General features: G+C 45.3%; 1 protein-coding gene across 2 annotated transcripts; it reads left to right on the plus strand.

Moving 5' to 3' along the window:
- Nucleotides 1-405: 405 nt before the first annotated feature.
- LOC8053440 (sialin) lies at nucleotides 406-27867 on the plus strand. Of its 2 annotated transcripts, none has more exons than XM_040206556.3 (11): nucleotides 406-689; nucleotides 1303-1430; nucleotides 4579-4781; nucleotides 7529-7786; nucleotides 11337-11520; nucleotides 17159-17298; nucleotides 18926-19075; nucleotides 21403-21532; nucleotides 22431-22586; nucleotides 23148-23233; nucleotides 25459-26554. In XM_040206556.3, the coding sequence occupies exons 2-11, from the start codon at nucleotides 1421-1423 to the stop codon at nucleotides 25690-25692; spliced, it is 1551 nt and encodes a 516-aa protein (XP_040062490.1). In that variant the 5' UTR covers nucleotides 406-689; nucleotides 1303-1420; the 3' UTR covers nucleotides 25693-26554. The 2 variants fall into 2 exon arrangements, with proteins under 2 accessions (XP_040062490.1, XP_040062492.1); XM_040206558.1 differs by lacking the exon at nucleotides 25459-26554 and adding an exon at nucleotides 27758-27867 and having other exon boundaries at nucleotides 444-689.

Below are 27867 nucleotides of genomic sequence, written 5' to 3' on the forward strand. Positions count from 1 at the left end.
GAGTGTGAAGAGACAGAGACACATCATTTTGGCGTGCCAAGAAAGCTTTCATCATGTCGCAAGACCGACGAAACTTGCTTGCTACAAATTTTGCCATTTTTCTGCGACATTGCGGCTTTGTAAATTTTTTTCACGTGTTTTTAACGGCAAGCCTCAACGCTTACACAGGTTCTGATAAAACTTCTTTTGGCGAATGTCGACGAACGAGTAGAAAACGTGTCCTCACCACGCTGCCGGAAGCCTCTGCAACGCTAGCGAAATTTTAATTCGTTTACAAGCAAGATGGCCATCTAGTGGCTTCATTCGCGGAAGCGGGAAGCGCGATCCAGCAATTGTAGAGATCAGTGGGTTGTCCCTACTCGGTCCCTAGCGCTGGTCCCTAGGGTCACTAGCACAGTGCTCCCTAGGTTGCCTAGGTCTCTGACCAATCACAGGGAGGTGGTTGTTCTCTCTTTAGTTTCTCGGCAGCATCCGTGGCTCTTTGGCAGCTTTGGCTCTCGCTTTGCTTTCGCACTTTGACGCGAGCTAAGAAGGAAGCTGCGAATTTCAACATCGGACGGCATATTTAGCCTTCGACCCATGGGATGTCTCGCGTTTCCTTACGTTGCACCGTGATTTGGGTCCTGCTGACGCCGGTTTTCTGGGGCACTCGGGCCCGCACAACAGAGTAGCATCACAACAAGCCACACGTGAGTGATTGGGCGGGTATCGCGTGGCCTTTTAAAGAGCCTCGCCATAAGATATCCCGTTAGCAACGGCGCGAACTATTCACTCGTAATTACCGATAAGATCGAGGAAAGTGTTAGGGTTGTGCACATGTTTTGAATGCGTAGTGACACGTATCAGCACGATTGTAGACTCCGTGATCGATGGTCGATCGCTCGTAGTTTGTTTACGTGCGATCTAAGTTATGCCAGCGTTGGTCAATATGCTATAACTCGACACAAACAGCTTTTTTCCTTCTTTTTTTTTTTTCTTTTGCAGCTGCGTGCGGTTGCGATAATCATAATAAAAACTAAACGTGCTCATTGAAGCGTTCGAATCATCATTTCAACTATATCCGCTCGACCTACAACAAACAAGGAAACCGCATTGCATAACACCGTTTCGCTCCCTATCTTACGCTAGCTCCAGGTCCTTGTAGCTTATCAGAGCCACTGCTGATTAAACACTGATTATACTGCAGCCACCGACTCTCTTCGTAATATTTTTTTTCATTCTTTTTTTGGGCGCTGGCATGGCTTGAGGACAACAGCTAGGGCGTTTAGCTGGGACGATTGCCGTTTTGACTTTTTATTCCAGAGCAAGATGCGTGGGTTGCTGTCCATCTGCGATCATGGCAGTTAATAGGCCGGATCGTACAGCTCTGGCCCAAGCTTTGAGTTGCCGGATGCGTTGAGCGACAGTCCCACAGACAGGCATGGCGAAGTGTGAGTCTCGAGTTTCGTTTCAGACTGTGCAAGACCTTGTTGCGTGGCTCGTGCTAACTGTTTTTGCAACGGCAAAAAGCAAAAAAAAAAAAAAAAAAAAGCGGCTAGACGAGGTTTTGCAAGGGAGGTGCCTACATGTACTGTACGTTTCCCAATGTGCATATGTAAAATTGCTCAGTAATCTTGCTTTGATCTTTTTTTTTATGCGTTAGCATGAGTGTTTTGTTTAATGGTAATGCTAATTCGAATATGTTCTGGCACTTTTTGCGTGTGCAGTCTTTTATATTGTTACCTCCGGAAATAATAGTTATAAAAAAAAACCAAAAAAACCTTTTGAACATGCTTAAAAAACAAAGGAGCTGGTGATTGTTCATCTTGACACAAAAACCTGTAAATAGGTGTAGCATAGCTCAGGGATTATTTGACAGACCGCACACTAATTTAATGTGGGAGAGGTGTTTAATGTGTGATCTGTTAATGAACTTTCTCACTTTGCTTGAGATCCTGTGGGTCTCGCAAGTCTTGGCTTTTTTTAATTTTTTTATAAACCTTCCAAAACGTCTAGGAGGCTTCGACTTCTGATAACTCTAAGAAAATCTTCCTTTAAGGGTTACTAACAATTATTAATTTGTTTATTGAGTTACTTATGGTTTTACCTGGAGGCCTCTTGGTCTTGTGTAGGGTAGCATAAATGGAAGTGGTGGCTGTGAGAGAAGCTGGAAAAGCTACATGGTTGAAAAAACCCTGAGACTGCGGGTTAACGACACAACACTAAAGCTACACCTGCATTAGAGGCGGCAAATTTTTTTTTTTTTTTAAGGTGTATATAGGAAATATTGGAATTTCGAGACATAGCTTCAGTCTTTTGAAAAACTAGAACGACATCCTTGATATGGCAGAAGAGTGAGTGCACAGGCAAGGTGGTGATTACATAACATTTAAAAACCTGAGACGCAGAAGGAGGAAAAAGTCACGCTAAAAGGACACACGCATGTGCACTGTCTGAAGCTGCACGTGTCTGTGCGCTTGCTTTTATATGTCTCCTTCCTTCTTCCGTGTCTCAGGTTTATAGTTCTGTTATGTATCCTTGATGCTTTGAACAGTGAGCTGCATCGCGGGTGACCGAAGCCCAAAGCTTGTGGCACCATCTCCCGATAGATGCAGCAAGCACTTAATCGAAAGCACACAACACCGTCTTCTGCTTGCTGTGCCTGTCGGGAGATGGCGCACGACTCTCGAGTAACTCTGTGGTCTGCGTCGTGGCCCGCCGTTGAAAATGTCATTGATGCTCTATATACGTATGGACGAGTGATCAAAAGAATGTAAAACACACAAATAGAATTGAAGTACTATGGATAAAGTGAACATATTCCTCGGGCCCCAGAGCCAGACGCGTGCCGGCGGGGGGAGGGGTGGAATTATTGTGTTGCGAGACTTTAAAAGTTTACATTTCGGTAACAAATCACACCTTTTTATCATATCGTATACACTGTGCGCATTTCTTTTTCTTGCAATTTGCATACTGTTTGGCATGCACATCTACTACATTTGGTTGGAATATTTCTTTAGTATTAATGTATTAATTTTTGTATACTACGTCCATAGTTCTGTTCACTAGTGATGGACCGAATCTGCCGAACTTCAGATTCGGCAAATATGTGCGCACGCGCGAGAACGCGACGGGGCCATGGATTGCAAATGGACGCCGTGTGGTCGTGCGGTTGCCATCGCACAGTGTAGTACAACCAACGGTTACGGCGAGGTGTGGAGTAGGCAGCATGGTAACCGTGCGTTTGTGTACCTTTTTGAGTGTGGTTTTATTCAATATTTTTTTCCTCAAGAACAGAAGTTCGACCAGTAATTTACGGAGTCTACTGCGCAAGTGACGAATGAAGCGGGACATCCTAGATAACCTGATTTTCATTTAGCCTTTCCAGTGATGCCACGAGGTCGTTGAAACATTGGCGGATAACTACTTTAAAGCACTTCTCGCAATTATAACAATCCTGTTTTCGGCTCACAAGTAGTTTGTGCCAAAACAAAATAATATTGCATTTTAATTAGCATTATTTCGCGGTTTTCATGTATCTGCATAAAACTAAATGCAGGACTCATGCTCGAGTCCGTTGCACATCTGACATTCCTAACTCTTCCTATCTTCCTAAACATCTGTGTGTGTCCTAACACCAATAATTGGCAGTCTGAGGGTAAAAACAGGACGTTGCGAATATGGGACGCACACTTTCATGCAAAGCTGACGTCAAGCGACTCAAGTCGAAAAACATGAATATTTACAATAATACTGTTGTCTCTTTGGGTGAAGGCTCAGCAACTGTTGCATTCGTTTTTCTGCACAGAACGGTGACTCCCAGAGAAAGTAAGGGTGCAGTGTTATTGCCTTTATTTTAAGAATGTAGACACACGTGCAGGCCTGTGCTGATGAGGCCTCAAATCCAGAATTCGCTTAGCGTGATTCGTGTCTGCGTCAGCTACTACCCAACCTCGTTGTCACGCCACTTCTGCAAGAAGTCACTGTAAACTTGCCAGTGAAGTCTGGTAACAATGTATTTTTGCCGAATCTTTAGAAAAGTTCAGCAAAAGTTTAGCTTTGCCAAATCCCAAGATTCTGCGCCCAATTTTCGATTTGGCAAAAGTTTGGCCCATCACTACTGACTGCTCACATGTCATACGCAAATTAACCTTCAGCATCTTCTCTGCCGAGCATATCTTGTTCCTTGATGAGAGAAAGCACTCTCTCACTGCTGTGATTGTTTCGTTTAACCGCACCTCTTATCTTTTCGCAATCTGGGGGAGCTGGAGCGGGACAAAACGCCGTCCCACTAGCACGCTGGCGGGACAGTGGGACCATGGCCGGAAAAGCGGGACCTGTCCCGCCTAAATTGGGATGTCTGGTCACTTTAACTTTGGATGTCATTTGGTAACTTACATATATTAGGTTTTTAATAACCCACTTTACCATCCTCCTCCTCCCCTCATTTGGGAAGGTAGTGCGGCTCTTTCATGGTGGCTAGATCAAAACATTTCAGAATCCCTGCACTACCAAATTCATCAACCAAAGTTGTCTTGCCAACCCAAATTGTTTTCTCGTAATTCCAACAATGAAAGGGACATTTGTTTTTCTTTTCAGTTCGAGTACCGGGTCGCTTTGTGCTGGCCAGCTTGCTGTTTGGAGGAATGACAATCTTGTCGACACAGAAATTTGACCTTGGCATTGCCATTATTGCCATGGTTCACGAGACAGCACCTCCGGCGGTGTTCAAGGAACCAGAGAACAACACGGTGCTGTTACCTCCCACGGCATGTTCAAATGTTGCGAATGGCACTTGCGAGGTATGAGCACGATTTCATATACAATTTTCTTACAAGATCGAAAAATCAATGTTGGAGAAATTACATCTATTAAGAGTTTGGACTAGCATCTAGACAGACATGCAGTGTGTTTCAAACAGTATTTGCACCATAAAATAAGCCGACCAACTTGGTAGTCACATTTGGGGAGCTACCGCTTTGTTTAAGAGAGTATCGGAGTGATTGGTCTTGCCTGATGAACTTGAGAGCTACTTCAGTACTGTAAAATATGAAGTTGAGATTCTAGAATCTGTTCTGTGGCAGGCCCAAAGTGTAGACAAGAGAATGCATTATTATAATGACTTGAATATTGTGCTAGCTGTATATCGTAGCTTTATACCAGTAGTATCTCAAGGGACGCAGTGTGGCCCTCCAACTTAAAAGCAGAAAGAGCCGATGAAGTGCACCAGGAACTGTACTGGCCAAAGACAGATGGGTGTAACTAACTGTTGGAAGGAAAGGATGGCAGACACAACAGCCGCTGTGGGAAAGGTGTTTTCTTTTAAAGCAAAAAATGGTTTCAACGGAACCACCTAACCCCAAAAGTTTGTCCTTCCGTCCGTCCGTCGTCCATGCATTTCAACCGCAAAATTTAGAGGGGCAATTGACATCATGTGACCACATTGCTTGAGGTCGGGTCACATTGTTAAAGGTACACTGACAGGGTATTTATGCTCGCCAAGGTTTTCATTTCTACATGACATATCAGAAACCCAACTACCCAGAACACAATTTGCGACTTGAAACTCGTTTTCTTTCCGCCCGAAAACTGCTATCCCCACGTTGTCACCGCAGGGATAGCAAAGCTTGATGACGAAATCCTGGCATTTGCATCGTTGACGACGCCAATGATGCAATTCCCAGAACTTTGTGATCAAGTTTTGCAAAGGAGAGACAGAAAGAAAACGTTCGCTCTCATCCTTGCAGTCATGCGGTGACAAAGAAGGTTCTTGATCGGTGGCGTTGTGATTGAGTATAGTACTTGGATCCCACTAGCTTGTGTAAAGTGAGAAACATTTGTACCCAATATCATTTCAAGGACACTCTAACGTCTTTTAAACAAATTTAAATGATCGCTCCTTAAATACTTCACTTCATGCATAATTTTTAAGACTTGAAGATTAAGGTCGCTCTGTATTTTTTGTTCCACCACTTTTGTCTCATTCCTAGTATTTCGTTTTCTTTCCTCACTACCGTAACATTCCGTGAGGACACCTTCCCTGGGGAGATCGCCCATCCCGTTTTTCTGGCTAAATATCTGCAGCATAAAAATTCCGATACATCACCCACCCCCTGATTCCCGTCGGACGTCATGCGATGTCCGACAGGAATTGCATCAAAGAGCGCGATCTACGGTACCGATACGTCTGACATGCGAGTTCAGATCGGGTTTCGCGTTTTTCTCCGCAATCTGCGCATGCGATATCGGCTCACAAAACACGCAAATTGTTGCCGCATGTATATTGCATTGTGAAATGCGATTCTGCTGCATCCACGATCTGCGGTATTTGTTCACGTGACATGCGAGTTTGTAACAGATTCCCGGGTTTTTGTTCACGATCCGCGCACGCGATATTGGTTTCCATGACAGGAAAGTCTGTACAGGGTTTCCGTGTGTTTATTGCATTATGAAACTTAAATCTTCTGCTTCCGCAATATCCGTTTCCATGAGATGCGAGTTCTCGGCGGGTTTCCGCGGGTTCTTTGCACCGTGAAACACGAATGTGCTGCGTCCGCAGCCTGCGGTATCCTTTCCCGTGACACAGAGGTTTGTAGCGAATTCCCGCGTGTTTATCGCATTGTGGAACGCGAATTTGACGTGTCCACTATCTGCGGTATCAGTTCCCGCGTCATGTGGTTTCTAGTGGGTGCCCCAGTGTGTATCATTCACTTTTGATAAAGTTTTGCTGTGGCATCGCCAAAGATATCCCACCCCATGTTTTTCACCATTTATCTCTTCATTTTCGGTGGGCGTTCGTACGGAATTTTACAGTATGCACATTTATACGTAGCGTTTAACCCCTTAATCGTTTTGGACGAGCCTAGCTTGTCGATGAGTCATCTCAAAATTGTTCAAGACGAGTGTAGCTCGCCTGCTTTTCCCGGTTCATGCACTCGACCGTTTTGGTTGAACCAGCGCTGCTCGCTCATGGCTTAGTTTGTGGCTCTGCCAACAGATGGCTGCACAGACTTCTTTTAAATCTTGCCCCCATTTTATTTGTGGCCTAGAAAATTTATTATGAAGGCAGTGATTGAGCCCATAATTAACCCAAAACAAAGAAATAAAAAACAAGAAAAAAAACGAACAGAACAACGAAGTTGAGACTTGGTTGTTCTTTTGTATTATTAAGGCTCCCAAGGTAAACCTTTTCTTAATCAAAAATCGACATACATCAGCTTTTTCTTAAAAAGAAATGATTAGTTTCTGCTGACAACAAATATTAGGTCAACAAAACAGATTTGGGCAATGTTTCGTTCATGATTTTATCTCCTTACAGACCCCCCCCCCCCCCCCCCCCTAGCTTGACCCATAAATCTGCTCGTGATGTCATTCATCAGCTTGCCTGCATTTTTTCTCTATCTTAACATTAAAGCAGATGAGAATCAGAATTTCACTAAAAATAAAAAAAAGCAGTTAGAAAGTAATATTATTTTTGGTGTCTCTTTTTTTTTTCCATCTTTAAAGTACCTGACGAAACACCTTTTTCTTTTCCTTCCCCCTTTCGTAGGACGACGATGAGCGCGCAAACCGCTTCTCGACGTTTGCCTGGTCGCCCGCCATTCAAGGGGTCGTCCTGGGGTCGTACTTCTACGGCGTCATGGTGCCGCAGGTCCTGGGCGGCCGCCTCGCCGAGCGCTACAGCGCCAAGTGGGCGCTTGGCAGCGGCATGCTCGCTTCTTCCTGCCTCTCATCCATGACCCCGTGGTCGGCCAGTCTCGGGGTGGCGCCCCTGGTCGTGCACAGGATAATCCTCGGCTTTGTGCACGTACGTACGGGGCCCGGACCTATGAGGAGTGCAAGTTTGTCTGCTTCTTGCTCAGGGGTTACACCAATGTCAGAATGCTGAGCTCCGATTGGCTCGGATCGAGGGATCCTGGGTGCACCTCAGTGCAATCTACCTTGAGGTCTACCCACTCTCCTTGCAGTCGGAACCAGTCGGAGCTTGGCATTCTGATGTCACCATAACCCCTGCTCAAGAAGCAGATGAACTTGCTCTCTGCATTCATTTCGTTAGTTACCCGAGTGCTGTTATCACTAGGTTAGAGTTGGTCAGTCAGCACCGGCGAGTTATCCGGCACTATCGCCATGGTGCCTGAAGCGCATCTCTGACTGGTGTGTTTACATCGTCCTAAGGAGTGATTCCTCATTTTCCACCCGATGACGTCATAAAAACATTGCATCAATGCCGACTGCGATCCTGTCAGCGTCGCGGCGGTGGTGGTGAATGTGGTGGTCGCCTGTTCTACTGCAGAGTGCTCTCCATCTTGAAAGACTATAGAAGCTTTGGTAGCCAGGAGTTAGGATGCCGCGACCATGGCGACATTTGCATCCTCTCGTGCTTTTTCTTCCCGAACTTCTACATCCAACCGCCAGGACTGCTACGTCCGACAGCGTGACACTTCAGCCTTTCCGACGTTATTTGTTATCACTTCAGGACCGCTTTCAATACATGGGCGGGACAGGACGCTAAACACCCCAGTCGGAAACGCGTGCCGGACACCATACTATTGCCTCCTACGGTCGTTCCACAATGGCAGTCGTTTGTCTATGCTGTGAACATAAGTTGTCATGCCCATAGTTTGTGGCATTGATAGCAAACATTTGGGGTCGTGGGTTGGCACTTCTTTTAATTTTAGATCCGACATTAAGATATTCAGGCAGCATTGTTCTTCCCTGCCAGGAACAGAAAGTACAAGAGGCACTCTCTGCCAGAAAAAGAAACTGTTGGAGGCCAGCAACGGTAATCACAAGCAATGATATGACTTCTGTTTTGTTACTTTTATACGTCACTTACTTAGTGCCTTAGACAAACCGTAGGACCGGAGCCATTTTCGCCGGGCCAGTTTACTAACTACAGCTGGGGAGTCTGGCAACCGAGCTGCTTTTTTTGGCCTCTTGGCAAGATGATGCAGAACAGGGGACATCACTCTGTGCTTCCACGATGTCGACTAGATTTAGCAGAGCCCTGTTTGCTTTTTAAACTTTGTTTTCCTACACTTCATTTCACCTTATAGTAGACTCCAGAGGGCTCTAGTGACCGTCGAAGCCAATTCAATGCGGTGCGAGTGTCGCGTGACCTTCGGGAGGGTCATAGCGTCGAGTGAAGCATGTAGTTACGTGATTTGTTCGTGGCGCTGGATCAGCTGGGATGGCTCAGTGTCCTCTGCAGTTCATCATACGTAGGATTCCACATTCTCGGAGTTTAATTTTTGTCATATTAAGAGGTTTTTTTTCTGAGTTTATTTTTGCCGAAATTCAGAGTTTATCAGAGTTTTCTTTTTTTTTTCGTTTGATTCTCAGTTCTCTAAAATTCTGAGTTTAATTTTGCAGTCTTTCCGATTAAAAATTAATAAAGAAATAAATAATATCTGTGCGTAAAGGCACGCTAGATGAAAAAATAAAACGCGCTTGTATCAGTTAATATTTCTTCAGCTGGATTTGGCATTGGTGCCATTGCCATTGGCAGTTCTAATTTGTTTCACGACAAAAGTTTGCACACAAGTGTTGCTTCGATAAACGTCGATACTTTAAAATCAATTCCCATAGGTAGTCGCCCGGAAGCTCATGTTCATCCCATCCTATTTCATCACCCTACCCCACAATGCCGTGCGAGGTGTGGTGGTAAAGGATGTACCTAATAGAGAAGTTTCGACTGTCCCCCTTCCCAATTTAAGCAATCTCTATGGCCCATAGCTTTCACTGTTACAAAAATCGTTCAGCCTTTCCAATCTCGTGAAGAAGGAAGACCAGCGGAGCTGTACTCGGTACACTGTGTGCTTCTTCTTTGTCGTCGTCTGTTTTTCGCGCTGTTTCCTACGATGAATTCCCACCAACGCGCCCAACTATTCATTCTTCTATTATAGCTGGAAAGGTTGCCGCCATCTACAAGCGACGGCGAAAACTATACTGGCTATGTGCTTGCCGCCGTCGCTTATAGATGGCGGTAAATGTCCAGGTAGGTTTGTGTCGACATACACGGACACAATCCTGGGGAACCTAGTCCTTAACAGCTCCGCTGTAAAACAGATCCTCTCCTTCCTCTTGCAGACTTCTAACTCTGATTGCCTCAGATCCTGTCCCCGGATGAACATGACATGGCAATACTTTGCTCTTGACAAAAGGGGGGGTTTCGGGATCGGGAAACCGGTCATCAGCGAGGCCTTGGGGAAGTCTGCTGCCACTGTAGCTGCTCCTAGTCCCAGCTGTGGTCGTCCACACTGCGTCACGGGGATGTTGTCGTCCAGGGTTGCTGTCCGGTCCGTCCGTCAAATCCGCAGCTCAACGTCGCGCCCGCACTTTCCCGCGCCAGCATCCGTCTCCCGCCAATTCCCGCGCCAGCGTCCTCCTTCTCTACTGTCACCACTGCATGCTCCTTCGTGTCCGCCGCCCGAGAGAGCCTCCCATTTGTCCCGCGTCCTTTTGTCAAACCTTGGCCCCTTTGTTCTGAGAAGCCAATCGCGTGACGTCAGTTGGCTTAGGGGTGTGGCACAGCCGAATCTTCTGGTGTGCCAGGCCATCGAAGCTCCCCTAAGGCACCTTGGAGTCATAGAGCGCGTTAAGCTTCTGCCGGGCCCACGACGACGTTCGAGTAGCTGGAATGTCAAGCCCCGAGGATTAGTGCAGTGGAGGGCAGCCAGGCCTCCACACTCTAAAGCACAAATAGTATGACCCAAACAAGAAACCAAAGCAGTTGCTTTTGTGGTGACTTGAAAGTGCAATGACCTGTTGTCCTGATGGACCTTGACGAGATAAGCAATAAGACGCCTTTTGACAGTGGTCTGAGATTTGAAAGACAACTGTGGCAGCATTTTCCCAGGACCATTGACCCTCTGTGCTGATCAAACTTAATCGTAAGCCACTGTTGGATTTTGGGTTGTTTTCTTTTTTTTTTTTTTGGGGGGGGGGGGGGGGGTATTAGCACATCAAAATTCGGAGTTTATCGGATAAAGACCAAAATTTCACCGGTGGGTGTTTTTCAGAGTTTCGGATTCATCCGAAAGCACGGAACTCTAATTATAAAGTGAAACGGACTACGGCTTCTTTCGTCTATGAACGTGACGTTTCTCTCTTTTCCTGCGCAAAATGAGCTAGAACACTAGGGTCTGATTTTTTTTTGAACTCTGCAGTCCCCACGTCATGACTGTGCTAGACCAAGGCCTGAATTACGCATTCCAGCTCCGGTCTGGATAGGTCCGTTTTCAGAACCTTGCAGGCGCACCAGAAAGATGTGACAAGCTGTTCACGTTCATATTGTCTGCAACGGTACGCCTGAGCAATTGCAGCCAATCTCTCGGTGTACCCTTCCCCGAAACCAGGGGCTGAGCATGCCGGCGGGGGTGGCACTGGTAGCCCGGTGGGCACCCAAGAAGGAGCGAAGCACCTTCATGGCCATCATATTCTGCGGTCGCTACCTCGGCATCGTGGTTGCCATGTTGCTCTTTGGACACCTCTCCGGAACTGGCATTGCAGGGGGCTGGCCTTTTCCCTTCTACGTCTCAGGTGCCCACCTTTTGCCTTTCCCTCTCGAGATTTCGTTATTAGTATTGGTGGTTAAACAATAGGTGCAATCTTTTTGCGAATAAAACTAAACTTTTGTGGTATCATTTCTCCGGTTGTTTTCGTGGTCCGCCTGACACCCCCTTGGAAATATGTTGTGTGTTTCAGGAAGAGCACTAAAAAGAAGATTGTGTGTACAGTCACCGACCGATTTTTCGGACTTCTTTGATATTTCCGGCCTAAAGGAGGAACCGTGACCTACTTGACAGATAGAGTGATGTTCACGACCAAAGTTTCGGACAGCTTGAAGTTCGATTTTTCGGGCAAAATTGTCACAAGCGATCGATCAGAAACACCACAGAGAAGCTGCCATTTTTGATTCTATGTTAGCTGCACATGAATTGGCTTGGTTTAGCAGCACCACTAGAGTACTGCATACTTGCCAACTCTCCCGAATTGTCCGGGAGTCTCCCGAATTTTGATCACATCTCCCTATTGTACGGATGCGACCTCAAATCTCCCGAAAAATGGCCGCCGTAGTTTTTTTTTTCTTTATGATGCCCTATCGCTATAATCATCACGCATGTGTCAGTGCGAGTTACTCGAGAGTAGGTTTAGGTTACTCCAGTGGGTTACCAGTTGACAACTCGGAGCAGCAGAGTAAAACAAGGGTAGATTTTCAAACGTCGAGGCACGAAACCTCTACTCCTAAGAAAGTTTGAGCGCATTTTGGAACACGGCTTATATGATCATGGGTGCGCTAAGCTTCAGTTGGTTTTGTCAGGTCGTCGAGTGAAGTGTGGAACGCCGAACTACTCTTTGTGTTTCCCCGAGTTTAGTTGGAACGATCGATGGCACTTTCAAAAGCCAAGAAGAAGTACTTGCAAGTATTTCTTAGATCATGCACGGCTGAGTTTCCGTGCTTTGTCGCTTCGCAGAACGCTGACAAGTATGGATTTTGTACCATGTACGCCTGTGATGTGAGCGTTTTGCACTGCGGCAAGCCCGACATCAAGATAGCACATTGCTTCATGAAAGCATCAGAACATGTTCGTGCTGTAGAAGGGCAGGGCACCATTGGCAGTTTCCCCCAGAACAACTGCGAAGACAGTGTGATCCACGCAGAATGCCTCTTCACAAGGTTTCTTGTCAAAAAAAAAAAAAAAAATGTTTTGACCCCTCCCATTTTGCCCTCCCCCCCGCGTGCGGTCTCCCAAATTTTTATGTTGCTAGGTTGGCAAGTATGGTACTGCTAAGTCCTATCACTAGGTGACGCAATGCTACAGCTTTCTTTTCTTTAGCTGCGCATCATCATCATTGTTCTTATCATTTTACTTAGTTCATTTGCTCTTCTGCAGTTGTGAACTTGGCGTCTTTCATCTCGTCTTGGTGAATCATATTATCGAACCTCATCTGTTCCTCCGCTGCCGCAAAGTGTCACTAAGAAGCGTGGGAAGTACTTGACTGTAACGCTAAAAAGTGAAAGCCGTTTACAACTTCCTGTAACGCCGAATTGGAGCGCAGCTCTTGAGGAGGAGGAGTGGAGGGTATATTCCTCCTCCTCCCTCGTGATTATGCCTGCTAGTCCTCCTCCCCTCCTGCTCCCCCTCCCTCTCCTTTACCACCTTTACCGGGCGGGGGAGGAGGGGGAGGAGGAGGAAGGGGAGGGGCGACGCCGACGCCAACGCCGACGCCGCACAGGCTGGAAACGGGTCATGTGACCCCCTCCCCCCGAGGTCACGTGACCCGCCCGGACCATACTACACAATGAGGGGAGGAGGAGGAGAAGGAGGGGGAGGAGGAGGAGAGGGAGGGGCGCGGTTACGCCGACGGCGACGCCGACGCCGCTCAGGCTGGAAACGGGCCCCTAAGAGCTGCGCTCTAAAAAGAAGGCAGCGATTCTCGTGCTAATAGGAAGTGGCTGAACGCAAATGGAGGTGTAATCTGAAGCAAGGTGCACAGACGTAGCCTGGAGCAAGGCACTATTGACGACTTTTCAGAGCGCAGCTCTTAGGCGCCCGTTTCCGGCTTGAGCGGCGTCGCCGTCGCCGCCGGCGTAACCGTAAGGTCACGTGACCCCCCAGGGTCACGTGAACCCCCCCCCCAGGTCACGTGACCTGGGGTCACGGAGGGAGGAGGGGTATACCCTCCCCTCAGTACCCTTCCCTCCTCCTCCCCAAGAGCTGCGCTCCAATTCGTCCAATTCGACGTTACAGGAAGTTGTAAACGGCTTTCATTTTAGAGCGCAGCTCTTAGGGGCCCGTTTCCGGCTTGAGCGCCGTCGCCGTCGCCGTCGGCGTAACCGCGCGGTGCATCATGGGAAATGTCCCATAATACACCGCGCGAGCCCCCCCACCGGGGTCACGTGACCCCCCGAGGTCACGTGACTCCCCTGAGGTCACGTGACCCCCTCCTCAAGGTCACGTGACCCCCTCCTCAAGGTCACGTGACCCCCTCCTCGAGGTCACGTGACCCCCCGAGGTCACGTGACCCCCGCCGATGTCGCGTGACCCCCCGATGGCGTCATCGTCACTGATGACGTCACCGGCATCCACATCGTCATCGTCATCATCACTGATGACGTCACCAGCATCCACATCGTCATCGTCATCATCACTGATGACGTCACCGGCATCCACATCGTCATCGTCATCATCACTGATGACGTCACCGGCATCCGCATCGTCATCGTCATCATTACTGATGACGTCACCGGCATCCACATCGTCATCGTCATCATCACTGATGACGTCACCGGCATCCCCATCGTCATCGTCATCATCACTGATGACGTCACCGGCATCCACATCGTCATCGTCATCATCACTGATGACGTCACCGGCATCCACATCGTCATCGTCATCGTCACTGATGACGTCACCGGCATCCGCATCGTCATCGTCATCATCACTGATGACGTCACCGGCATCCCCATCGTCATCGTCATCATCACTGATGTCACCGGCATCCACATCGTCATCGTCATCATCACTGATGACGTCACCGGCATCCACATTGTCATCGTCATCATCACTGATGATGTCACCGGCATCCACATCGTCATCGTCATCATCACAGACGACGTCACCGGCATCCGCATCGTCATCGTCATCATCACTGATGACGTCATCAGTGACGTCACTGATGTCGTCACCGGCATCCGCATCGTCATCGTCATCATCACTGATGACGTCATCAGCGACGTCACTGAAGACGTCACCGACATTCGCATCGTCATCGTCATCATCACTGGTGAAGCCATCAGTGACGTCACTAAGGACGTCATCGGTACCCGCATCGTCATCGTCACGGATGACGTCATCAGTGACGTCAGTGATGACATCATCGGCATTGGGGGTCACGTGACCCCCAAGGTCACGTGACCCCCCCCCTGGTTAGTTTACCCCCCCCCCCCCCCCGTGCCCTTCCCTCCTCCTCCTCAAGAGCTGCGCTCTAATTCGGCGTTACAGGGAGTTGTGAGCGGCTTTCATTTTTTTAAGCCATGCTTAGACATAATAAGGGCAATTTTTTTAACCTGATTTTTCAGACTGTTTTATTATTCGGATATTTTTTCGGTCCCTGCAAAGACCAAAAAATCGGTCGACAGTTATAGTGGGTGTTCTGAAAACAAAGCTTTCAGCTGGAAAAGCTTAATAAAGGAGACAACGCTAGCAAAAATTCTAATAGGAATATCTATGAGACTAATAGACATTTCTATGAGACTAATAGGAACTCCTATAAGACTTATAGCAATGCCTATGAGACTAATAGACATTTCTATGTGACTAATAGGAACTCCTATAAGACTAATAGCAGTGCCTATGAGACTAATAACAACTCCTATGAGACTAATAGGAATCCCTATGAGGCTAATAGCAACTTGTATGAGACCAATAGGAATCCCTATGAGACTAATAGACATCTTTATCACATGAGTACAGATGTGTATTAGACTAATACAAAACTGTATCTATAGAAATATTTACTAGGTTAATGTATGCCTTCTATTAGAATAATACAGTTTCATAGACTATTACAAGCATTATGTTAGTCTTACAGAATAATAATAATTAGACAAATTTACACATTCTAATAAGCAAATGGAATGCTCATTAGACTACTTGTAGCACAGCCATTCTATTACAATATTAAATGGGCATATTAGAAAATTGAAACTCGACACCACCAAATAAATATGAACGAATAACCGACATTTATTAGATGTGAAAACCCTTAATTGTGAGCTCGTCCCCTCCGATACTTTGCTGGCAAACAGAGCTTTCTGCTTTGTAATTTTTTTTATCAAACATAGGAGTGAATGTTCACAACAAATTGCCTTCATTGGATCTACAACTCAAAAAGACGAAGATGGACGATTCATTCATTCATCCATTTATTTTTTGTGCTCATGAACAGCTTTTGCCTTCGTAATGAAGTTCAATATACATATAGCAAAATGGGGTACGAAAATTCTAGTGATAATTAAGAAAACACTTGAACGCTATACAAGATGGGTTAAAAACGTCACTACCTGGAACATTTATGGTACTATAAAAGTTTTGAATATGTGTCATGGGGCAAAGCAAGACATAGCTGGTTGCCCTTTACCAAAATGCTAAGTGCTTACACAACCTGTAAATACCCTGCACAAAAAAAAAAATATATATATACATACCCCAAATTTTTTAAAAATTGGTGCATGTCATTCAAAAATGTAATTGAAATTAGGGCCATTACTTATTTGGCAGCCAGTTTTTTACATTGGAGCTGTTAAGGGCTAGTTTCCCCACGATCGTGTCCGGTACCAAACATATGTCGACACCCATGGCTGACACAACACTCTGGTTGCTGCCATCGCTCATAGATGGCGGTAGCTGTCCAGAATGTTGTGTTTGCCGGTTGTCTGCTTGCCGCCGTCGCTGATAGATCGCGACAGCATTTCTTCGGAGGAAGAAGTGCGGGAACGGAACGAGCGGCGATGTGCGCAGCAGTGCAAATGGTTTTGCAACCGCCACGAGGCCGCTATCGCCTAAAGTTAAACTGCATGGAGTGCTTCAGATTCCCTTGCGAAAGAAGAGCAGATCACTCACCTGCAAAGCCATTGCTGAGAACAGAAGCTATAGCTCTGCTGCTCTTCCTTCTTCACCAGAGTGGAAAGGCTGAAAGTGTTTTTATTAGAGACCAAAAACAATGAAGCTTAGTTAGAGTGGTTACATAGATTGTGCTAGATTATAACACCTTTTCATTTAAAGATTACCGAGGAACTACGGGACATGCACAACTCTTTAAAAGGCAGCGCAGTGGTATTCCCAATTTTTTTCAATTGTGGGGACGTGCGCTGCATGGCATAGTTAGCACAAGGATGGCACCAGCCCTTTGTCACAGTTTGCTCATACAGGTCAGCATTGAAGGTCAAACCTACACATGAATACATTCCATCATACTGATAGCTTTGATGGCAGCCTCTTGGTCGCATGACAAGAATATAAAAAATTGGCTAAGGCTGTGTAGTTGTTCTGTGCATACGTGGAATAATATTTAATATTTAAAATTTGTGTTTTCTTTGATGTCATACATTTCGTCCTTTTGTGCTCTCACCGTTGTTGCATTTTAGTTTTGTTGTCATATGTCTTTGTGGCAGGGATCATCGGGATTTCGTGGACAATACTGTGGTATTTTCTGGCTTACGACGACCCCGCTTGTGACCCGAAGGTGGCAGAACCTGAACTATGCAAGATACGAGACACTAACATGGTTGGACCTCTCAAAGTGGAGACAATGGTATGGCACGAGTCGCTAAAGTAGCTCACGATAAATGCGAAGCCCCACATTTTCTAGAGGCTCAGTGTATTCCCCATATCTTTTGGATTCATGGCTTTGCACAAAAAAGACGAACACAAGAGAGAGAAACAAACACGAGCGCAAAACCATGAATCCAAACGTTCACCAACTCGCCCAACAACAAACTATTTTACAGCCCATATCTTTTCTCAGAAGTTTTAGACTGCCATTTCTTCATTACTAAATAGTGTGGGCAAGGTGAGAAAAAATCATTGAAACTGAGACTTTGACTAAGAGGAGTTATAGTTAGGATACGACATCTCTGTCGAACTTGATGCAGGCAGGCATGGGAGACCAACACAATATGCCGACGTTTCTGATCTCGACCACAACAGTTGCTCTTGTTTTTTTAACCTGTTTGTGGCAAAAGGCGAGATGCCATCTGTGACATCCTGCATTTGAATTGGAAAGCTGTCAATGGTACCTTTAGTGTAGAACTAAACCTTAACCCCTGCTTCAATGTTGCTCTATTGCCAGAATCAGGTATTAGCTAAACTCTATTATAGGTGGATGGGTGGCTTCAGTAAGGTGTTGTCTGACCTCATTTCATGGCTCTTCCGTCGTAAATCTCCCAGGTGCTGCCAGTATTTGTTGTTTGTCAGAAACAGGCAGATAAACTAGGAAGAGGAGTGAGTGCTAAGGCAACCTGGTGAAAAAGGTACTTCACGAAACTAAACCCGAGACATGAAAGAGGAAGAAATTAAAAAGATGTGCACATACACACACACAGTGTTGTGTGTGTGCGTGCATGTCTTTTTAATTTCTTCCTCCTTTCACATTCCAGGTTTAGTTATGTTAAGGTTAACGTGGTATTTTCAGTTCTACAGCATGTCCCCCAAAATATTTACAGGATTGTTTTTCACCGCAAAAGTAAACTATGCATCTCAGTCCAAATGTAGCGCTAGTGGTTAATACCAGGTGCCAAAGTTTCAGAAGTAACCATTAATCTTATTAAAAATTTATAAGTGATTTCCTGAAATTTTTAATGGAAAAATGACGGCCAACAGAGCTTTCGAATACATAGAGCTGAATGACGCCAGTTACCGAAAACGGGCCTCATATTCCCGATGAAATGTCTAGATCAGTTATAATTCTTTTGAATGAGATAACAATTAGCTTGGACACTGGCATCTAGTTTAGACCGTGGCGCTAGCGCTACATTGGGGCGGAGAGTGAGCGTTTGGCGATGCATAATTTATTTTTGCCTGTGTTGCACTGTGTAATGTGGCATGGACTTGCCCCTCTATCCTACTTTGGGTCCAGTTTTGCTTTGGTCACCAACCGGATGAGAACAGCAGAGCTTCTCTTTCGGATGTCTCACCTCCAGCATGCGCTTGTTGCCTTCCACCATGCTTTGGCTGCATGTGCATGCTCGAAGCTTGCGAGATCCCCTAGTGTTATCGAAGGTTGAAGGCTCACACTAGAGGCAGGATAGCTTGAGCGCCTCCCTGCCGTTCAGTGACCATAGGCAAGTGCAGTGCAACCACCAACCAGATGTTGTGAGACTGTGTGTGGCAACATAGCACAACAATAGGAGCTGGGGGTAATGTAATTGCTTTGTTTACAGAAGCGACCAGTCCCGTGGGGTGCAGTGCTGACGTCTGCACCAGTGTGGGCCCTAGTGGCTGCACGTTTCTCGAACATGTGGGTGTCTCTGCTCCTTTTCACCAAGCTGCCTTCTTATGCAAAGTCTGTTCTGAGCCTCTCCATCAAGGAGGTGAGAGAGGTTCTCTTCTATAGTGGTGACTTCAATATTTTCACCAGTTAGCAGTTCACAACCGTACAAAGATGGCACAAGTTCTCTCTGGCTCTGATATTTGAAGATTGAACCAGTAAAGATCCAGATAGTTTCCAGCCTTTGTTGTAATTGCACTGGCATATTTAATCAACTTCAAGCGTTTCAAATATTATTTCTTTGACTATCTCTTAGCTCAGAATACAGTGTAGACCGCATATAACGTATGTCTCGGGAGTCGCGAAAATCCGCACTATAAGCGGTACCGCACTATAACCAAAACATCAATTTTTCAGGCCAAAATACATGCCATGAGACAACTTACCTTTGTAAAAGAATTTATTTTATGTTAGATGAAAAATAAAGCTTAGTTTGAGGAAAGTCTTTATTTCACCAGACTAGTACAGTTCTGTCTCAAGTGTGTCACACATTTTGAAAGAAATGAGCGGCTTTTGCCTGGCGCAGCCTTTTAACGGCGTCGTGGGTTGCGGACGGACGTTGCGAGCGTTCAGGATTGCTAACCCTAATCACTTTTCTCCGGAGATGAAAACGCGTGAAAATTTGCATCCTTCATACGGTATGCACCAGTAGTAGCACCTTGAACTTGAGCACACGCATGAAATGCGCCAAATAAGAAATCCGGGCGATGTTCGAGGACACAAATGCTTAGAAATCACCACTGTAGTCGAAGTAAACAAACACGACGACACGGGCGTTTCTGCCGTCTTGAGAGCGCCGCCACGACATCGCCGCACGAGTATGTGGATCTTCCCGTCTAGTACGTGCTGGGTTATCATAGCGACCCACAACGAAAATTCACAGTCAAGGATAGCGCTTTTACGCAGAACAATGAGATGAACAGCCGTCTACGACGACGATCACAACCGACGCCATGTTTGCGGAATAGAAGCAGCCGGCCCGCGACCGGCACCGGCATGCAAATAGCGCGAACACTTCTCCTCAACCTGCGATTGGTCTGTCGTTGCGGTTTGTTTCTTTGTTTCCAACGCAGCGGAGAGACACGCACGTGAACGACTCGTGCGTGCGTCCCTCCGTTGCTCTGAAGCCTCTCTCTTCGATTCTCCCCGCGTTTTCGAGCAACCTCCTCGCCCCGCGAGTGCAGTTTGCGGCTCGCGCCGTTATCTAGTGTCGCCCAGAGAAGCGAGCTCGCTGCTCCGGTCATCGGCGCGGTCGGCGGGCTGTGCCAAAAACCGCACTATAACCGGTATTTCCCTTCGCGCGCCTGCATTTTAAGCGGTATGTAATTACATAGAGTTCTATGGGAGGTGAACCGGTGGTTTAAAAAAACCGCGTTATACCCGGTCCTGCACTATAAGCGGTTACGTTGTAAGTGGTCTATACTGTATCTTTTATCAGCCAACCTTCACAGAGTTCTGCAGTGTTTGACTGTAACGAAAAACTGACACTGTTGTTTCGGTACACAACAGTGTTGCCCGTAGGGAGTATAAAAATACTTAAGTCCCCTGGCAGAATTTGAACTCACCACATTGAGATTGTGAGCCAGGTGCTTTGCCAACAGCTATCCAGGGTTGGTGGTCAAAACACGCAAAAGTGATTTCATTCATGCGGTGCGCACAGGCGCGGTTATGTGCTTCGCAACTCTTCCTGCCATACTGTGTCATCTTGCAGCGTGTGTCAGAAATAAGGGCGATTAATTATTCTTTGGTAGGCGATGCCGTTCAGATACACTTTTCTTCACTGGAAGGCCTATCATGCAGTCTGTGCTTAAGTCTTTGTCAGCATGATCAAGCTTTCTTTTTCCAACTTTTAAAGCTGTGAACATTAAAAGATTGAGAAGCTTGCATTTCTAGAATTTAAAGGAAGTGTTTTTTTTTTTTTTTGTTGCAAAGCAATGAAGGACATGTGTGACACTTGATAATCGTTCTGGGGAAGAGACCACAAGACATTCAAACCCTACACTTCCTTATCTAGTTCCAGAATGTGGGGATGATATGAGTGCTTCCAGAGCTTGAAGCAGTGTGCAGTCGAAACAAAATGCAACTATTCATTGGTTAGGCTTTGGCAGTTTAAACACCTTTTGCCTTTTTAAATACAATTGATAAAGTAACAAAACAAACAAAAGAAGGTTCCTGTAACTTGGAGCCATTTGAAACCTGGACACCATCACCAGACTACTTATCACAATGACGTGATGACATAAACCCACAAACAGAACAAGAACCATCCGGTTCACAGACACCAGTCATTTTTTGTGCTCCCTTTTAGTTAGGTAGTATCTTATTCTGCTTCTGTGCCATTGACACATGTTTTTCTTTCAATTTTTACAGAATGGAAACTTCAGTGCAATTGTGTTTACTTTCACAATCTTCTCCATGCTGGGCTCTGGCGTTTGTGCGGACTTCCTTCTTCGCCAAGGACTGAAGCCAACGTTCGTCAGGAAGTTGTTTCAGCTAACAGGTCAGGCAAGCTCTTGAAGACTTTTTTTTTTATGCTAATAGGTAGTCATTTGCCCACATAAAGCACCACAAAGTATGTTTATGGTACTTACTGTTAAAGTCACTAAAGTCACCAGAATGTCGAGCTGCAGGAACTTTAAAGTTGTGAGACTGCCAATCTCCCGTATAGCCATCCTTTGTAGCGGTACTAGAAACTGAGCAGAGGTTTGGCAACCTTCTTATGTCTAGCCCCCAGCAAGAGCCTCTTTGGGGGCTTTATTTTTGCAATTACTATTGATAAACAGATGTGAATGTTTCAAATTAACTTGGAAATGAGCCCATTAGAGTCAGCTGCATCTTTATGGGTATGAACCTTTTCCAGCTTCTTCCTTCAGCGTTTTAACAAGATTGAACTACAAAAGAAGCTTTTTGCAGTACATATGCTTGCCTTAATACCCGGTCTGTGGGGATGTCCTGGTGCTTTTGACATATGGAGGTGGCTTGTTCCGGATTTTATTGTGATTTTTAAATGAATAAGTTCTATGAAGAGGGTGCTAATTTTCTGTCGCTGTAATTACTATACTTGTCTTGTGCTTCCGAACAGTAGTGGGTCAGATTTTAACCGATTTCTGTCTCGATTCTATCGACATCTGCTACCCCTTACTTCCTTGAAATTGGGACCATATTTTTTTTTATCACATTTATAGTTCCAGATTGTGGTAGGGGAATTTAACATGAAACGAGTGTTTCGATAACAGAATTGCAAACAATGGAAGCAAACATAGGCGACGGGAAGGCTTTTGTTTCCCCCATCCTTCATGCGGTTTCTTCTTTTATTTGTGACTACAAAAAGGCCCAGATCTTTGATTTGGATGGCTGCAGCAAATGGCCGAATGTCGCTTGCTTCCTTCTGTTCTCAGCCAACCTGGGGCCTGCACTGTGCCTTTTTGGGCTCACTGTGGCTGGCACTGACCACTGGCTTGTGCTTTCCTTGCTGGTCATTGGGAAAGTGACGCTAGGAGCATTCACCGGTGGAAACGCACCCGCAGTCGTAGATTTGGCGCCAATGTACTCGGGTGAGTTGTTCCGCCCCATAAATTGTACAGGCTTTGACCAAGAATGTATTTCAAGACAGATGTTTATTAGTTTGTCTCAGGCACTGAGCAGTTTGTGTGGTTCTTGTTCGCGTTTTCGTTTTTTTAAATATTATTTTAAAATTCGGCCTTGCTCTGTAGTGGTATTGCTTTAAGATCACTCGTAACAGAAAAGTATCTTTATTTTGCCTCCATTGGAGGTACTTTTTCTTGCGGACTGCTCCTGTTGCCCATTTGATTCTTAGTGCTTTGAATGATCATTTAGTGGATAAGGGGTCAAGTTGGGAGCTTGATCTGTACTTCGAAATTTTGCTCAATGTACCTACTTGTACCATGTTTGTTTCTTTGTATCTCAACTGTCCATGAGATATCTTAAATTTTGTCATGGCTTGCCGGCAATGTTGTCTCATAGGAATGATTGCATGGTGTAGAGAAAATATTGTTTAGCATTTTTGTGCCTGTGTTTGAGAGCTTTGAGCATTGATCTGCATGTTGTGGAATCACAGCAAATATGTTTTTTTTTTTTTTTTTCTTTTTTGAAAGCCACCCTGAATGGGATGATCACAACCTTTGGGCAATCAACGGGCATATTCGCTCCTCTGGTTGCTGGACTGTTGATCGATCCCACAGTAAGAAATTTTACTCTTTTTAAACTCCCTGCTTGGCACTGTCCTGAAATTAGAATGCATTGCCATTTTTTATCGGGTGTGACAAGTGGAAACTTCCTGAGAGTGGGGAGTTTTCTAAACTAGACTTCCAGTTGAATACTGGTCCCATAACATTTCTTGTGTTTAGGTATTTTGTTTCATGGCATTTGAGAGCTTTGTCTAGTACTGGGATGTGCAGTCTTTTCGGTGTTTAAGCGTGGGTCTGTAGCAGTGTGCTTTGCTACATTTTAAATCTACTTGAAAATGGACCTTCTGGAGGAGGTCTGGCAGCTGAACATGTTAGTGCACCACAGCTTGGTGCACATGGAGTGAAATGTAGTGCTGCAGAATGCAGAGATCCTGAAAGACAGCCTCTTCACAGCAAAGTCTCTTTTTGGAATGTCAACCACCAACCTACAGACCTTGTAACCAGTAGTCCACACACTAGGGAAGTTATGCATCAATAGGTGGCTCAGATCTGCTAAGCTAGTTCCTAAACTGGAAAGACACTTTACAGTGAAACCCGTTTTGAATGAACCCACGTACAGCGAATTATTGTCGATATCGAACTGATGAAAAGTTTAAATAAAAATGCATGTAAAAAGTATGCTTTATAACAAACAACATATTGGCTATATCTAACTTTTTCCCCCGGGAAGGCTTCCAAAAGGGCGCAATCTACCTGTCCCTTCCCCTAGAAAAGAAGTAGGGAAAAAAGAAAATTCCAAAAGCTCAAGTTGCGAACAACAATAAGCGACGAGAAGCGACTCAGAAGGGGAGAAGGTGAAAAAATACCCTGCTGACACACGCACACAAAAACAAAAATTCATCCCAAAGCGTTTGTTCACGAAGAGACGCTATTCAGAAGGAGAGATAAACTAAAAAAAACTCTGCACGCATACAAAAAAAAAAAAAAATCTAGTGCGAGGTTACATGGCGGAAGTCAAGAGATGAGAAAAAAAGAGAAGATCTCGCCTTACAACGAACTCATCGGGGAAGTTTGTTGTAGATGTTTTTTGCTATATCGAACTACTTGCTATATCGAACTAATCATAGCGTTTCCTGCTGTTCGTTATAAACGGGTTTGACTGTACTTAGGTAGTACCTAATTTGGAAAGACACTTTACTTAAAAAGCACCGAAACTGGAAAGACATATTACTTAGGGTGTACCTAAACTGGACATACACTTTACTTGGAGTGTACCTAAACTGGAAAGACATTTTACTTAGATGGTACCTGAACTGGAAAGAAACTTGAGTTGGATACACTAGTATCTAATCTGGAAGGACACTTTACTGGAGAATTTTGAGCGCTTGAGAAACCCTTGAGGGTACTCTGGGGAACCCCTGGTGCTCTGGGGAACCATTGGTGCCCTGAGAAACTTCTTGCACACTGGGGAACTTTTAATACTCTGGGGAACTTCTGGTACTCTGGGGAACTTCTGGTATTCTGGGGAATCCTTGGTACTCTGGGGAACCCCTGGTACTCGGGGAACCCCTGGTACTCGGGGAACCCCTGGTACTCTGAGGAACACCTTGTAGTGGGGGGAACCCAGTTTGAGGACCCATGCTCTACGGAAGCAGTGTGGTGAGTTGGGACAGTTCACACTGAAAGAATAAAAACACAGAAAATACACGAGGGACAGACACACACAGTTCTTTCAACAAGCCACTACATTTAAATGATGCCCATTACACTATGATGAACCACCTAGGATATGAAGAAAATTAAGTGAAGACGAAAATACTAGAAGGTACTAGAAAAAGATAAAGAAAAAGGTAAAGATGGCGGAATTTAACTTCCTGAAAAGGAAGAAGAAGAAGAAGAAACGGGAGATGTTTTCTTCCTTTCCAGGAAGTTAAATTCCGCCATCTTTACCTTTTTCTTTTTCTTTCTCTTTTTCTAGTACCTTCTAGTATTTTTGTCTTCACTTAATTTTCTTCATATCCTAGGTGGTTCATCATAGTGTAATGGGCATCATTTAAATGTAGTTGCTCGTTGAAAGAACTGTGTGTGTCTGTCCCTCGTGTATTTTCTGTGTTTTTATTCTTTCAGTGTAAACTGTACTCTATCCAACGCGCTCTGCTATGTAAACCGAGTTGGGACAGTTGGTTGTCCTGTTGCCCTCTCCTTTGTGCACTGTTTTTCATCATGCCATGCTCTATGTATCAGTGACTAATCACCTGATCCTTTCCATGAAATGCAGAAGGGCAGTCAAGTGGCACACTGGTCCCGAATCTTCTACCTGTCAGCAGCCATAAGTTTACTGGGAGGGGCCATCTTCGCCATTTTCGGATCAGCCGAAAGGCAGTGTTGGGCTGATCCGGATTACAACAAGTCAGTGCGGCTGAAAGACCCTGCTGAGGAAGGAGTCACTTCAGAATCTGTGCTGATCAGTGCAACAGAGCTGCCAGCCTCACAGTTGCCGGTGAACAGTTAATTGTGCCTGGAGTGTTCTGTGCCAAAACCAAACTTTTTTTTTGTGGCTCTTCAGTGGAGCTTGATGTAACAGTGCCTCGAGAACAGTCAACATTGGAAGGAGGAGTATGCTTTGTGATTCAGTTAGAAGATATGTGTCACCTTTCATGATTGCAACGTCATCACTTGGACATGATCCTTTGAGGACAATCTGCATTGTTTGTCGTTTCCTATTTTGTATGATGTTTGGTGGGGAATCCTTTTAAGACCTGTTTTGTGGTTTGCTTTTACTGGGGTCCTGAGGCCTCCAAAATCTAAACAAGGGAACCGTGCTTCATAGAAAAACAGGGGCCAAACAATTTTTTTAATTTTGCTGCAGATCTGCAGATACGGCTCTTGTTTATATGGTGAAACATTATTATTAACTAAGGTCTTTTAACTCTTTATTTGCAAGTTTCCTGAACTGTTGATTTTGTTGTGATACTTTTAGCATGTTTCACATGTAGTTTATTTTTTACTTTGCTGGAACCCCAGCATATGTGTTCAGTGGAAGCAAAGGTCCATTTATTATACATTGACAGCTCTAGATCTGAACTTCCAAGCTTTTAAAGGCACACATTGTGTTACAAACTGCAATGCCAGGAGGTCAAGTAGAGTGCCTATCTAGTCCTGGAGACAACTAATTGCTGGGTGAAGGTTTCAAACAAATACAGGAGTGTAATGGGCCTCAGGCATTTTGCTGTGTTTTGGTACTAAACCTGAGATGTCCAAGATGTTTGTATTCAATTGTGTGACAAACAAAAGCAATCTTCAGCTATGTCTGCTGCTCATCAGTCTTGTTGCCCTACATTGTCTGGCGATGCAATAAACATGATTTTAACTTATTCTGACGTACTACATGCCGATTTCAGAGATGCACCTAGTGGTTTTTCAGTTCCGCTACCTTAGATGGCGCCAGTGACTTACAGGGGTTGACGCTCTGAGACAGGGCCTAGGGCAGTCTGCATTTCTGGTCCCAATACCCAGGATGTGATTTCAGGTGATGTGTCCGAGTTTACATTCCTGTTATCTTTTATGTCTCTGAGTCTCTAGTGTCCCGATGAAGTGTATCCTTCAAAGAGTGTATCCTTCAAAAGTCACGAGGATCAAAAGAGGTGACTGCTAGAGATATGTTGAGCATCTTGAGAATGCAGCTATGCTGAATTTCAAGCTACATTTGCTTGATCCTTTGAAACCAATGCTTATTCTGGTCAAAGGCAGACACTCACATTTCAAAACCTCCTGGGGAAATGTATTCATAGTGTACCCAGCCATTCAAAAGGGACCAGTTGTCCACTGATATCAAGTGTAAAAATATTTTTGTACACTTCGCTGTTTCCTTAGCTTTTGGACACTGGATAAATCCATAAATATAGTTAGTGGTTGCTGGCACCAATTTTGTGTTATATGTCTGAAACAAAGTTACTCAATTAGGTGCACAGTTTGTGTGCATCACATGTGTGTCCCACTTTGGCTTGTGGGCGTTTGAGACGCCTTCTACTTGCTGCAAAACTTGGGCTGCGGAAATTCACAAGAACTTTTTGGCGTCCTGGTCCTATAATTTCTCTGCAATAATTCTGAGAGCAAGAACATAAGATATTGGACACCATCATTTTTTTCAAGCGCTAATACCCGAATCACTTGAACTGACGAACCAATAGAGAGTTTTAGCAGATCGTTTTTTCTCTCCTCTCGCCTCCAGCGGCCTTGGGCATGCATCGTTTCGTTATGGGGTGTCGTTATCGGAGCAAAAAACGATCCGCTAAAACTCTCTAATACCCCCCCCCCCCCCCCCTCCCTTTCCCACCTACAAAAAAAAAAATTGCACACTATAAAAGTTTGATGATGCCATTGGTCAAGCAACTCCAGAAGGTAGGGCGAGGGTAAGGCGGGCTGGGAAGGAGGAAGCAGACGGAATGGTAAAGAGAGAGGGAGCTTTCCCCTTCTCCTCTCCAGCGTTCCGTCTGCTTCCTCCTCCCCGGCCCGTCTTACCCTCGCCCTACCTTCTGGAGTTGCAATGGATTACAGTGCATCCTTTTTTTTTTTAGATACAATGGGGTCAAGACACTTGATGCAGCTTCGAGGAATTGCTTGGAGTTTTTCGCAGAGGTATTTTTGAACCGGCGTTTCGGAATAAACGACGATTTTTCATCCGTTA

This window comes from Ixodes scapularis, unplaced genomic scaffold (genome assembly GCF_016920785.2).
Source record: "Ixodes scapularis isolate PalLabHiFi unplaced genomic scaffold, ASM1692078v2 PGA_scaffold7__128_contigs__length_106722199, whole genome shotgun sequence".
Lineage (NCBI taxonomy): Eukaryota > Metazoa > Arthropoda > Arachnida > Ixodida > Ixodidae > Ixodes > Ixodes scapularis.